Source organism: Capra hircus, chromosome 8 (assembly GCF_001704415.2).
Source record: "Capra hircus breed San Clemente chromosome 8, ASM170441v1, whole genome shotgun sequence".
NCBI classification, from domain to species: domain Eukaryota; kingdom Metazoa; phylum Chordata; class Mammalia; order Artiodactyla; family Bovidae; genus Capra; species Capra hircus.
In genome coordinates, this window is record NC_030815.1 from 28,652,463 (window position 1) to 28,666,924 (window position 14,462).

Sequence of the window (14,462 nt, forward strand, 5' to 3'; positions counted from 1 at the left end):
ATGTGTAAGACTTCTACAGTGAAAAGTACAAATTATTGCTGAAATAAATTGAAGACCTAAATAAATGAAGTCTTTCCACATTACATTCATACGTTTGAAGACGAGTACTTTAAGGTAGTCACTTTCTCCAAACTGAATATGGATTCAACATATTCCCTACCAAAATCCCAGCAGCTTCTATTTTTCTATAGAAACTGACAAGCTGCAAGCAGCTATACTCTGAGTGCATGTCAGGTCGCTTTAGTCGTGCCCAACTCTTTTCAACGCTATGGACCGCAGCCCCCCAGGCTCCTCCGTCCATGGGATTCTCCAGGCAAGAATACTGGAGTGGGCAGCCACTTCCTTTTCCAGAGGAGCTTCCTGACCCAGGGACTGAACCTGCGTCTCTTTTATGCCTGCTGCACTGGCAGGCATGCTCTTTACCACTAGTGCCACGTGGGAAGCCCCAAAACTACACTCTAGTAAAAATTTATTCAAAAAATAAAAATATATAAAACTGGTTTCCGGTGCAAAAACTCCGTATTTTTTATGAAACCTTTCATCTGTACATTTTAAAAACTGTGTTATCATTCTAATCCATGGATAATTTGTCTTTAAAAATATAGCACCACAGCTTTCAGAACAAGGCCCATACAGAGTAAACCTGATGGTGTGAAGCACGATGCGTACACAAGCCGATGAGATGATCTCTGTGGGAGCCACTTACAACTGCTTTCTTAAATATGACAACTATTTTAACTATTGTGATTATTCTGTAAGCATTAGGTTTTCAGACTTACTAAACCAAAACCAAATGAACATGGAATCTTCTTTACACTCAAAAAAAAAGAAAGAAAGAAATTGACAAGCGGACCCAAAAATTTATATGGAAAAGCAAAGAACTCAGAAAATGAAAATAATCTTTAGGAAAAACAAATGGGAGGACTTGCAACTTCTAAATCGAAAAACCATAAAACTACAGTAATCTAAAGTGTAGAATTGACTGAAGAACAGACAGGTAGATCAGTGTACCAGAATTGAGACTATAAAATAAACATATATTTACATGTAGTCAATAAATTATCAACCAAGCAGCCAAGGCAATTCAATGGGGAAAAGAGAATCTTATCAACAGATGGTACCTCAGTTCAGTTCAGTTCAGTCGCTCAGTCGTGTCCGACTCATTGCAACCCCATGGACTGCACCATGCCAGGCCTCCCTGTCCATCACCAACTCCCGGAATTTACTCAAACTCATGTCCAATGGGTAGGCGATGCCATCCAACCAACTTATTCTCTGTCGTCCCCTTCTCCTCCCGCCTTCAATCTTTCCCAGCATCAGGGTCTTTTCAAATGAGTTAGCTCTTCACATCAGGTGGCCAAAGTATTGAAGTTTCAGCTTCAGCATCAGTTCTTCCAATGAATATTCAGGACTAATTTTCTTTAGGATAAACTGATTGGATCTACTTGCTGTCCAAGGGACTCTCAAAACTCTTCTCCAACACCACAATTCAAAGGCATCAATTCTTTGGCACTCAGCTTTCTTTATAGTCCAATTCTCACATCCATACATGACTACGGGAAAAAACATAGCCTTGACTAGACGGACCTTTGTTGGCAAAGTAGTATCTCTGCTTTTTAATATGCTGTCTAGGTTGATCATAACTTTTCTTCCAAGGAGTAAGTGTCTTTTAATTTCATGGCTGCAGTCACCATCTGCAGTGATTTTGGAGCCCAAAAAAATAGTCTCTCACTGTTTCCACTGTTTCCCCATCTATTTCTCATGAAGTGATGGGACCGGATGCCATGATCTTTGTTTTCTGAATATTGAGCTTTAAGCCAACTTTTTCACTCGCCTCTTTCACTTTCATCAAGAGGCTTTTTAGTTCCTCTTCACTTTCTGCCATCAGGGTGGTGTCATGTGCATATCTGAGGTTATTGATACTTCTCCTGGAAATCTTGATTCCAGCTTGTGCTTCATCCAGTCCAGCATTTCTTATGATGTACTCTGCATATAAGTTAAATAAGCAGGGTGACAATATACAGCCTTTATGTACCCTTTTCCTATTTGGAACCAGTCTACTGTTACATGTCCAGTTCTAACTGTTACTTCCTGACCAGCATACATATTTCTCAAGAGGCAGGTCAGGTGGTCTGGTATTCCCATCTCTTTCAGAATTTTCCACAGTTTACTGTGATCCACATAGTCAAAGGCTTTGGCATAGTCAATAAAGCAGAAATAGATGCTTTTCTGGAATTCTCTTGCTTTTTCCATGATCCAGCAGATGTTGGCAATTTGATCTCTGGTTGCTCTTCCTTTTCTAAAACCAACTTGAACATCGGAAGTTCACAGTTCATGTATTGTTGAAGCCTGGCTTGGAGAATTTTGAGCATTACTTCGCTAGCGTGTGATGAGTACAACTGTGCAGTAGTTTGAGCATTCTTTGGCATTGCCTTTCTTTGGGATTGGAATGAAAACTGACCTTTTCCAGTACTGTGGCCACTGCTGAGTTTTCCAAATTTGCTAGCATATTGAGTGCAGCACTTTCACAGCATCAGCTTGTAGGATTTGAAACAGCTCAACTGGAATTCCACCCACTCTACTGCTTTGTTCGTAGTGATGCTTCCTTTGGCTCACTTGACTTCACATTCCAAGATGTCTGGCTCTAGGTGAGTGATCACACCATCATGATTATCTGGGTCGTGAAGATCTTTTCTGTATAGTTCTTCTGTGTATTCTTGCCACCTCTTCTTAATATCTTCTGCTTCTGTTAGGTCCATATCATTTCTGTCCTTTATTGAGCCCATCTTTGCATGAAATGTTCCCTTGGTATCTCTCATTTTCTTGAAGAAATCTCTAGTCTTCCCCACTCTATTGTTTTCCTCTATTTCTTTGCACTGATCACTGAAGAAGGCTTTCTTATCTCTCCTTGCTATTCTTTGGAACTCTGTATTCAAATGGGTATATCTTCCCTTTTCTCCTTTGCTTTTGCTTCTCTTTTCACAGCTATTTGTAAGGCCTCCTCAGACAGCCATTTTGCTTTTTTGCATTTCTTTTTTTGGGGAAAAGAAAAGAAGGGTTTGCCATCCCTTTCCAGTGGGCCACATTTTGTCAGAACTCTCCACCATGACCTATCTTGGGTGACCCTACACAGCATGGCTCATAGTTTCATTGAGTTAGACAAGGCTGTGGTCCATGATTAGGTTAGTTCATTTTCTGTGATTGTGGTTTTCAGTCTATCTGCCCTCTGATGGAGAAGGATAAGAGGCTTATAGAAGCTTCCTCATGGAAGAGACAAATGGTACTGAAACAACCGATATCCACAGGCAAAATGATTAATTTAGACCCTTACCTCACACCATACATTAAAAAGTAACTTCAAGGACTTCCCTGGTAGTCCAGCGGTTAAGAATCCACCTGGCAAGGCAGGGGATAAAGGTTCCATCCCTTGTCAGGGAACTAAAGATACCATCTGCCACTGAGCAACTAAGCACAACTACTGAGCCTGCAGACCACAACCAGAGAGTCCATGCATCGCAGGGAAAAAATTCCACGCGACTCAGTGAAGATCCCACATGCCGCAACTAAGACCTGACACAGCCAGATAAATAAATAAATATATATATATATTTTTAAGTAACTTAAAATGAAGTCCAGACTTAACTGTAAGAACTAAAATTATAAAAATTCTAGAAAACATAGGCGAAAAATCATCATGACCTTAAGCTGGGCAAAGATTTCTTAGATATGAAGCGAAAGCACAATCCATAAAGAAAAAGAATTGAACTTTGTAAAAATTAGTAACTCTTACACTTCAAAAGACATTATTAGGAAAATGAATTCAAGCCAACAAATGGGGAAAAAAATATTAGCAAAGTATATACCTGATAAAAGACTTGTATCCAGAATATGTAAAGAACTATTAAAGCTCGGTAACAAAAAGACAAATAAAAATTTTAAATTGGGCAAACAATCTCAATAGGCTTTTTACCAATGAAGATACACATGGCCAAAAAATGCACATGCAAAGATGTTCAACATCATTGCTCTTTAGGAAAATAAAAATAAAATCACCATGACATACCACTTTCACTAGATTGGCTATAATCAAAAAGTCAGAAAATAACAAGTGCTGGTGAGGATGTGGAGAAACTAAAACCCTTATACATTGCTGGTAGAAATGCAGTATGGTTCAGTCACTTCAGAATGCAATTTGGCAGTTTCTTAAAAATGTTAACATAAATTTACTATATGATGGAAGTAATAGTGTTCCTAAGAATCTACCCAAGAGAAATGAAATAGTATTTCCATGCAAAGACTTGTACACAAGTGCTCACAACAGCATTATTTATAATAGGCAAAATGTGGAAACAATCCAAATGTCTATCAACTGATGGATGGTTAAACAAAATGTACACGTCCGTAAAATGGAATATTCAGCAATAAGAAGAAACAAAGTGCTGACACATGTCATGGCATGATAAACCCAGAGAACATGCCTAATGAAAGAAGACAGACACAAATGATCTCATATTGTGTGATCCCATTTACATGAATTATTCAAAAAATGCATATCTACAGAAACAGAAAGTAGATCAGCGGTAAACAGCAGAGTTTAAATAACTTCATTCGTCCAAATTCTAGAATTCTGAAGATTGATATACTTATTAAAAATTATGACACATGTATATTAATTTGGCAAGCTGGTCCCCCCAAATATCGAAAAAGCAAGATATTAAATATTGTAAATATTATTCTAATTTTTAAAATATGTATTTATAAATATATGTGTATGTTCAAAAGAAAACTTCTGTGCAGATATAAACCAAAATACTATCAGTGTTAACTCTTAAGTGGTAAGATTATAAGCAGTTTCATTGTTTCATTCACTTATTTTTTAAAATAATTCTAAAAACACATGCATTATCAGCATTAAAATATGTATTAAAATATACATATCTATGTGCATATATAAAATCAGCTATTAGAGCAAGAAGGAACCTCGAAGATACCCTGTTTAGCAGTATCTGAACCATCTTCACTAAAGTGGTGGAGAACTAACTGATGACACTTCACTCTTAACCCTTGAAATATCTGGTAAAAGAAAGAATTCTTGAGATAAAAGTTGAACAAAGAAAAATGTTAATATTTTACTCATTTATTCTCTATCTTGTTCCATAAAGAATTTAAGGTAGCTCCTGGAGACAGGTGGAAAAAGTTTATATAGCAAATCCTATTTATAAAGCAAAGTACATGTTAGCCACCATACTTGCCCCACCCACACATTCCTGCTGAAAAGGCGCCCAAAATGACTTCTCTAAATGTGAGCAATTACTATCCCTACCCTACTCCCGTTGCTTCTGTAAAATATATTTAAAAGAGAAAACTAAAAAAGAAAATTTAAAAACAGATAAAATTCAACCTTAAGGCATTTATTATCAGATTCAACAAACAGAAAATTACTCTGTAATGTGCTTATAAAAGTTTCTAAACACTTATTTTCAATTTCTGTACTTATTTCTTTGTAAACCAGGTTTTGAGTTGCACTCTCCAGAATGGCTCCATTTTATATTACAGACTTAAGAGTTTTTATATTATACACATGAGAAATGAATAAACCAAAAGCAGACACCTCACTCAAAGGCAGATATGAATGGTACAAAAAAAGGTCAGCAACAGCAATTCTTAGAATGTAAACTCCAAGTAAAGGAGCAGTTAGCAATAGGAACTAAAACTAACAAAATGCTTAACTAGAGGGATAAATCAGTCAGGATGATAAGGAAGTAAGAGAAAAACAGAGCAACACATATTATGGCAAGCCAAGTAATAATGAATAAGCAGAACAAAAGATTTAGAGAAGTGGAAAAGAATAAGCAAGTCTCTAGGGACCAGAGAAAGTACAGACATTGACTTTTGTGCACTGAGTTAACAAAGGAGCACAAAGAGCCACATAAAGTCTTCAGACCCAGGTCTGATTTTTACCAGGCATCACCCCTGTTCCTCCAGTCCCATGAAATTTCCATTTCCCTTACCATCTCATGAGAATTCTTAGAATCAGCCACTCCAACCACTTACATCTCCATGGTCCCTGCAAACCAAAAGCATCCCTCAACTAGTAGAAGATACTGCAGGCTTACCTCTGGATATCACCAGGGGTATTACTCGAAGTGTTCGAATTCATGACAAGTCTTCCAACTCTTTCAAAATACCCCACTGTTGCTTAATGATATACTTCGTTACTGATGATTTAAACTGTCCAAGATGTCTGTGGTTTACAGGTTACATGGACTGAAGTCTGTTGAAGTAAACCATATAATAGTAGTTACTTATGTGAGTCCTGAGATGGTGAGTGATTTTTCTTTTATGTATGCGTATATATTTATATATGTAATGTTTTCTTTATCCATTCATCTATTGATGGACACTTAAAAGATATTTTGTACCAATAGCCCAGTGTGTTAGCATTCGGAGTACCTGATAAGCCAAAAATCTGGCCTTAGTTTTCACGCAGTTTCATTTCTCTCTGCTTTGCTTTATAATAAACATACTTAAAAATTATATGGCTAAAAAATTAATACAAGAGGCCAGGGCATAGAATGATAATTACTTGAGTGATAAATGATCCGCCAAGGCATACACACCATCATGAAGGAAAAATAGAAGAATTACTTAGTAAAATTGTAGGTGTCCAATGCATTTCTATAACTGAAATGAGGATAATAAACCTCAGGTAAGATAATCATAGTTTACCTGTATCGACAGTGACCTTGTAGAATGAGCTTGGGCTTAGTTATATAGTTAGATAGTAATGAGTTGGAATTTTGGTCCTGTAACTATGTGACTTTTGACAGATTACTTCTAATATCTGTCTTAGAATTGTCTTTTAAAAAATGGGATAATCTTTATATTGTGGTGTTGTAAGGATCAGAGTTCTACAGCTCTGTGTATAAAGTACCAGGGACAGTGCTTGCTGCACTAGGTGTTCAATAAATTAATGATCATGGTGTTTGTTTGTCTACCACTGTTCTCAAATGTAGTATTTAGGAGGAATAAAATAAAATGGGATTTTCCCCCTCATCTTAGTAAACATTCCATCTTCTTTGTCTTGGGTCAAGCTATTCTGCATCAGCCGTGTGGATCAGTGTTTTGAAGATCCCCTAGTGTTTGGTTCTAGGAACCATTAGTCCTGTTCTTAGTACTGTGTTTGGATCCACATCTCAGTTGGCTTATTTGATTCATTCTTTCAGTGATCTCTCTCAGGGTTGTTTATTATGAGCAGGGACAGATCAGGTTAGATTTTGGTTGGGGGAGGTCTTCTAGCTATCCTTGCTACTGCTGCTAAGTTGCTTCAGTCGTGCCCGACTCTGTGCGACCCCATAGACAGCAGCCCACCAGGCTCCGCCGTGCCTAGGATTCTCCAGGCAGCTTGTAATCTATAACATCAATAACATAAAATGGGAATGAGAAGTTAAAGAGTAGAGATGTACTTAGAAGTCAAGTTTCATTGATGTTCAATTAAGTTATCAGCTTAAAATGCTTTGTTATATGTGATGTTTTATGTAAGCCTTAGAAGGCAATGGCAACCCACTCTTGTACTCTTGCCTGGAAAATCACATGGACGGAGGAACCTGGTGGGCTGCAGTCCATGGGGTCACGAAGAGTCGGACACGACTGAGTGACTTCAATTTCACTTTTCCCTTTCATGCACTGGAGAAGGAAATGGCAACCCACTCCAGCATTCTTGCCTGGAGAATCCCAGGGACGGCGGAGCCTGGTCGGCTGCCATCTATGGGGTCGCACAGAGTCAGACACGACTGAAGCGACTTAGCAGCAGTAGCAAGGATAGCTAGAAGACCTCCCCTGACCAAAATCTAACCTGATCTGTCCCTGCTCATAATAAACAACCCTGAGAGAGATCACTGAAAGAATGACTCAAATAAGCCAACTGAGATGTGGATCCAAACACAGTACCAAGAACAGGACTAATGGTTCCTAGAACCAAACACTAGGGGATCTTCAAAACACTGATCCACACGGCTGATGCAGAATAGCTTGACCCAAGACAAAGAAGATGGAATGTTTACTAAGATGAGGGGGAAAATCCCATTTTATTTTATTCCTCCTAAATACTACATTTGGGAACAGCGGTAGACAAACAAACACCATGATCATTAATTTATTGAACACCTAGTGCAGCAAGCACTGTCCCTGGTACTTTATACACAGAGCTGTAGAACTCTGATCCTTACAACACCACAATATAAAGATTATCCCATTTTTTAAAAGACAATTCTAAGACAGATATTAGAAGTAATCTGTCAAAAGTCACATAGTTACAGGACCAAAATTCCAACTCATTACTATCTAACTATATAACTCTAAGCCCAAGCTCATTCTACAAGGTCACTGTTGATACAGGTAAACTATGATTATCTTACCTGAGGTTTATTATCCTCATTTCAATTACAGAAATGCATCTGATTCAGAGAGGCTTAAATGACTTGCCTATGGCCAGTCAGCTACTCAGTAGAGGACACCGAAGAATCAAGCTCTTCTGATACTGAGCCTCAAATCTTTTCATCTTACCAATGTGCCCTCAAAGTTCAGACTCCAAAGAATCTTCAGAATGAAGTAAAAGAGTTAGAACTTAGAAGGAAGGGACTCTTTTATACTAAAGAGTAATGTCCAAGGCTCAAAAGTACATATATATAATGTTTTCTGTTTTTGTGAAAAAAATTAAATACATACACACACCACATGTACAAACTTATGTGACACAAACAGAATCTCTATTTGCCTCACAGGAAAAGAATTTACGTACTTAGGGCCTTAATAATGTCTGTGTTTTTTACTTTGTTTTGATCTTGGGCAGAGAAATGTGGGAAGAGTTAGTTAACCAAACTTTAATATAATTGTTTCAATAAAGCTAAACTGATGAGAAACACCATTTTTCAATGCATTATTTTGGTATCTGACATCTTCAAACCTGAATGGTCATCTAGAGAGAAAGGGTCTTCCCTAGCTCAGACGCAAGTTTCATTGATTTCCAGATCACTGATACAGACAGCATAACAGGCAGATGGTTTCCCTTGATCTCTGTCCCATGGTGTTTCTCTCTAGTATAATACCCTCGCCTTTACTGGGCAGAACCTGAGCCTTGCTTCTAACCAAGAGAATATGGCGAAGGTGACAGGCTGCACTCCCATGATTACTTTATGTTATACAACTCTGTCCTAGCTGATGAAATGACAGATAACCCCCAGCACACTGTCACACTGTGAACTGCCAATGTAGAGGGCCAGTTGTCAGGGAACTGCAGGCACCCTCCCCAAAGGCAGTAAAAAGCCAGATCCCTCGATTATACAGGAAACACATTCTGGGCAATTCCCTGGAGATCCAGTGGTCAGGACCCTGTGCTCTCACTGTAGGGAGCACAGGTTTGACACCTGGTCAGGGAACCAAGATTCTGCAAGCCGATTCTGCAAGCCGCATGTCATAGCCAAAAAAAAAGACATTCTGCCATCAACTTGAATGAACAAGATAGCAAATTCTTTCAAGTCAAGGTTCCACATAAGAACACTGCCAGCAGCACCTTGATTGCAACTTAGTAAAACTCTGAACAGAGGGTCCACCTACGCAGTGCCCAGATTCCCAACCTAGAGAAACTGAGAAATAATAAATCAGGGCTGTTTTAAGCCCCTAAGTTTGTGGTAACTTGTTACACAATAGAAAATGAATACAGATAACAAGCTTGAAAACACATTTGCAGAGTTAAAAAGAAAAGAGAAAGAGTTAATATGTAAAGTACAAGATGGATTCTGACATCAACCCCGCCTAGGTGTGTATGTCTCTTTGCTTTTCCATAGGTTAATTTCCTAATGAATTTACATAGCAGAGTTTGTAAAAATCCTATCTAAGGTAACAAGATAGAAAAACTAGAAAATCATGGACAATGTTTACAACAAAAAGAACAAAATACAAATGAATAAGGGTAAACCAGCCACAACCACAAAACCCACATGGAGGTGGAAGTGTCCATACAGAAGAAAGCAGAGGGAAATAACAAGACCCCCCAAAAAGAACCCCCAAAGGATCAACAGATAGTTAATGGAAAGCATGGCAGGAAAATCTGAGAGCAAGGGCTGAAACTGACACATGAAACAGACATGTGGTAAGAGAGTCTTGAAGGTACCATTCAGCCTCACAGACTTTCATTACTGACCTGCCAAGGTGCCCTTCCTGAACAGGGGCCCACACTAATGAGAATCAGTAGACAATGGAATCAGGGGAAATAAAGGCAAAGTAAACAGATAGCTCAGACCAAACTGTAGGAGGAAACAGGGCCAGGAAATCTCAATACCAAGCACTCACAACAAAAAAAAGACAGGGTTTTGTGAATTCTGAAAAGCTTTCCTTTACCATGTTCTAAATTCAGGAAGACTAACCTTTCATAAAAATCAGCAACAGAAAGGCAGAGTATTCAAATTTCATACAAATATGAGCAGAGAGAGTAGGGAACGGAATGGACTCCTGAAAATGAAAGAATGACAGAAAGACAAGTCCACAAATCAGATTAAAATCATAACTTACTATTTCAAAACGAGCTACAAGAGGGACTTCCCTGGTGATCCAGTAGCTAAGACCCCGTGTTCCCAATGCAGGGGGCTTGGGTTGGATCCCTGATCAGGAACTAGATCCCACAAAGCACAACTAAGGTCTCACATGCTGCTGCAACAAAGACCAAAGATCTCATGCGTCCAAACTGAGACTTGGCACAGTCAAATAAACAAAAATAAACAAAATAAACAGAAGTATTGAAAAAGATGAGCTACAAGACATTAACAAAATGGTATAAGGCATGAAAGAATAGGAATCAGCAATAGAAAACTCAGACACAAGATCAGACAAAGATTAGAAACTTTAAAAAAAAAATTCTGCAGTGAAGACTAAAGTAGAGGGAACAAGAATAAATAGACATGATAAAAAAAAAAACTCTTAAAGGACATACAAAATGAAATAGAAGTAAAATTTTTAAACAAAAATTTAAGAGAAAGACCAAAATGATTCAAGGGAATGTGAAAATATACCGAAAACAGACAAAGAATAACCAACATGGAAATAACAGAAGTCCCTGAATAAGCGACAAAGCAAGGGAAACAGAACAAACACTAAAATTGTAATTCAAGAAAACTTTTCTTAAATATGAAAAGATTCTAATCCAGAGTTCCAAAAAATAAGCTGCATATCTGAGGACATGAACCCAGCACAATCAACACCAAGACATATTCTAAGATAACTACTGGACTTTAGTAAAAAGTTGTACACAAATGTTCATAGCAGCATTGTTCATAAACAGCCAAGAAGTAAAAACCCAAATATCCATCAATTCACCAATATATAAACAAACATGAAATATTATTCAACCATAAAAAGGAATGAAGTACCAATATATGCCACAACATGGATGAGTGTTGAAAACATTATGCTAAGTGAAAGAAGCCAGACACAAAAGGACACATATTGTATAATTCCATTATCTATGAACAAATAGATACCCCAAACCACACCCTTCCATCATCATTCCTACTGTGCACACACAAACATCCCTTCTCTAGGTATCACACTTAGATTATCTCATTTCACTCTACACCAATCCCAAGGGGAAGATACTGTTAATATCCCCATTTTATACCCTGGGAAAGTGGGGCTTAAAGATACTCAGTCACTCGTCCAAAGTCACATCTCTAGTAAGTGACAGAGTAAGGATTCAAATCCAAATTGGCTATCTCCAGAGCTTTGCTATGTACCTTTGCCATTAACCTTCAAAACACGGCTCACCCCGTGGCGTCCCTCGCATGTCAGGGAACACTTCTGCTCCGTAGTGCTGAGTTCTTAAACACAGATCATTCTTCCACACATCCAAACTACAAGTCAGGGTCTTAATAAAAGATGACCCAGACGTCCAGTGAATTTCTCAATCCAGAAGGGGTGTTCACAGAGTTGGGCCAAAAGCAGGGCACCCATTGGGCAGTGATGGATAAAGGCAAAGTTTAAATCAGTTTCTTATGTTAATGTGTTAATATCTTTATGTTCTCTCGGTAGTGAAGTTGGTCTATTCTCGCTAAAACAGAAGAAAGAAAGTGAAAGTTGCTATGTCCGACTCTTTGCGAAACAGGACTATACAGTCCACCGAATTCTCTAAGCCAGAATACTGGAGTGGGTAGCCTTTCCCTTCTCCAGGGGATCTTCCCAACCCAGGGATTGAACCCAGGTCTCCCGCATTGCAGGCAGATTCTTTCAGCTGAGCCATAAGAGAAGCCCCAAAAACAGATTAGGGGATGTTATGTACATCATTCATCAAGAAGTTTTTTAGAAATAGTTAATAGGACAATTGAGGACAAGGGATCAATGGTCTGGACGTACTGAGAGTAAGTAGCAGCCAAAAAGACAATTCTGCTTTAGATTTCAGAGCTACTGCTGGTAAGTTTTCCTATCTCACATCTGAGTCCTTCTGTAGGTCATCCAGAATGCACTGATCTCTCTCAGTGTGTCTGCACATATCAGGGGAAAGGGGAAGGGCAGGGAGAATGAAAAGATGAAAACTATTATTGAACACTTCCTGCATGCCAGACACTACATGAAGCATATCGGAGCTCAGTGAATCTTCCCAATACCCTACAGATTATTATGCACGTTTCACAGATGAGAACACTGAGGCTTGAAAAGGTTGAGTAACTTGTGTATAAAGATATCCAGTGGGAGGGTTAGAATTCAAGTTCATATTGTGGCTGACTCCTAAATCCATTATCTTTCACAACACAGTGCCGTCTTCAATACTAACCACATCTGTAGTGTGGGTGTCTATTAGCAAACATATATTTCACCTTTAAAAAAGATGTTCGGTTCTTTCATCAAAACAAAACCAAGACAAATGGGCTGAGGCAATCAAAGTATTTTTGGATTAAATGAGACTTCAGAGATCCAATCTATCCTTCTTATCTGGGAGCTTAGGTGATTTGCCTGAGGTCACACAGCTAATAAAATTCTCCACTACAACTGATACAGAAAGCTCCAAACTAAAATTACTGCTTTCATCTTTCCTTGTAGGAGGTTGTACACTGCCTTTGTTTCCTCTTCATTTCATGGGAAACCAAGTTCCTTTCCTGCTCTCTGCTTGTTTTGTTACTAGACACTAACTGTTCAATAAAACAAGTGACAAAAAACGGTAGGTTCTCTCCATCAAGATTATGAAAACAACTAAATAAAACATCAATGTGTAATGTGTTCAAAAAGATTTGGACACCAACTGAAATTGGTTCTCAAGTAAATATAAGTGGTTATCACTGGCGATCTGCTTAAAACGGGAGGGGGTGGGGGGGTGGAATTGCCTAGGATAAATATCACATGGAATAAAGAACAGTCAAAAGGAGACTCCACTTCTGCAGCACGGAGCAACTGAGCTCTCTTTTCTCTTAAGAGTCATGAAGTAGAAGCTACAGAAGACAGCCTAGCACAACTCATTCTTTCATTTATCAAACATTTATAGAGTATCTAGTGTGTGGCTGACATTTTTATTAAAAGGGATGCAAGGGATCTGGTTCTTGTCCTCGAAGGACTTACTGATTCTTGAGAGGTAAAGAGCCCAGCAATCCGGAGTTGTAAACTTAAGAAGCTCCCAGTCCAGGCCCTCCGAGTCCTGCCCTCTGGACCCTATCCAGTCCTCTGTGTACTGAGGCAGCGGTCTTTGGCTAGGATGATCCAGAAGCATCTTCCTCCAGGTGGGTGGAAAGGCCCAGCCCAGGGAACTGGAGGCGAGTCCCCATTGACAGAACAGCCTCAAACTAAATCAGGGCCCCTCATAACCTTAACTGCAGCCCCCCCACCCCGATCCATAACCGTCCCTCTCAACACCTCCCAGCCCAGTCTTTCTCCTCCAAACTCCCACATCTGATGGTTACCTCAGGGGGGCTCCCGCGATCCAAACTGCACACCCACGGGCCCTGGGGCAGCTTCAAATCTCAAAGGCAGAAAGAGGCCCGGGCCGACCACTGGGTCAGAGCAAAAACTGTTGGAACCCGACGGACTCTAGGACCCAGGGAAGGGAAATGAATAGCACAGCGGGGAACGAAGGGAGACCAGCCCCCGAGAGACTGTGTTTACAACGGCCACTTCCGGAGACTAGACTTCTCTAGCAGACCTCCACAGACTTTCGGGGGGCCCCTAGCCCCGCCCCGGCCTGCCCCTTTCCTCCCTCCTCCCGCAGCCCGCAGCTCCAGGATACGCACTCGGAGAACGCCGGGCTCGGATTGGAAGATCCCGGCCCGCGGAGCTGCGCGGCCTCGCTGGAAGGCAACCGGCGCATGCGCTGTTGCTGGGGAGCGGCGCGCTAGGCATCGCGCGCGGCCCCGCTCCTGGCGCGTCCTTTCCGCGCGTGAGGACGCCGGGTCCTGCGCCCTAGAGAGTCTCGGCGTGAGGTCCCGGGT

The 14,462-nt window shown here is 39.9% G+C and overlaps 1 protein-coding gene across 1 annotated transcript in view; it reads right to left on the minus strand.

The window, feature by feature from the left end:
- The window catches only part of CCDC171 (coiled-coil domain containing 171), a 351,122-nt gene extending 336,950 nt beyond the window's left edge, over positions 1-14,172 (minus strand). The window contains exons 1-2 of the mRNA XM_005683650.3: positions 13,938-14,172; positions 6,117-6,274 (exon numbers count right to left, since the gene is read on the minus strand). Coding sequence (XP_005683707.1) covers positions 6,117-6,160 — 44 coding nt within the window. The 5' untranslated portion in view covers positions 6,161-6,274; positions 13,938-14,172. The remainder of the gene's footprint in view (positions 1-6,116; positions 6,275-13,937) is intronic.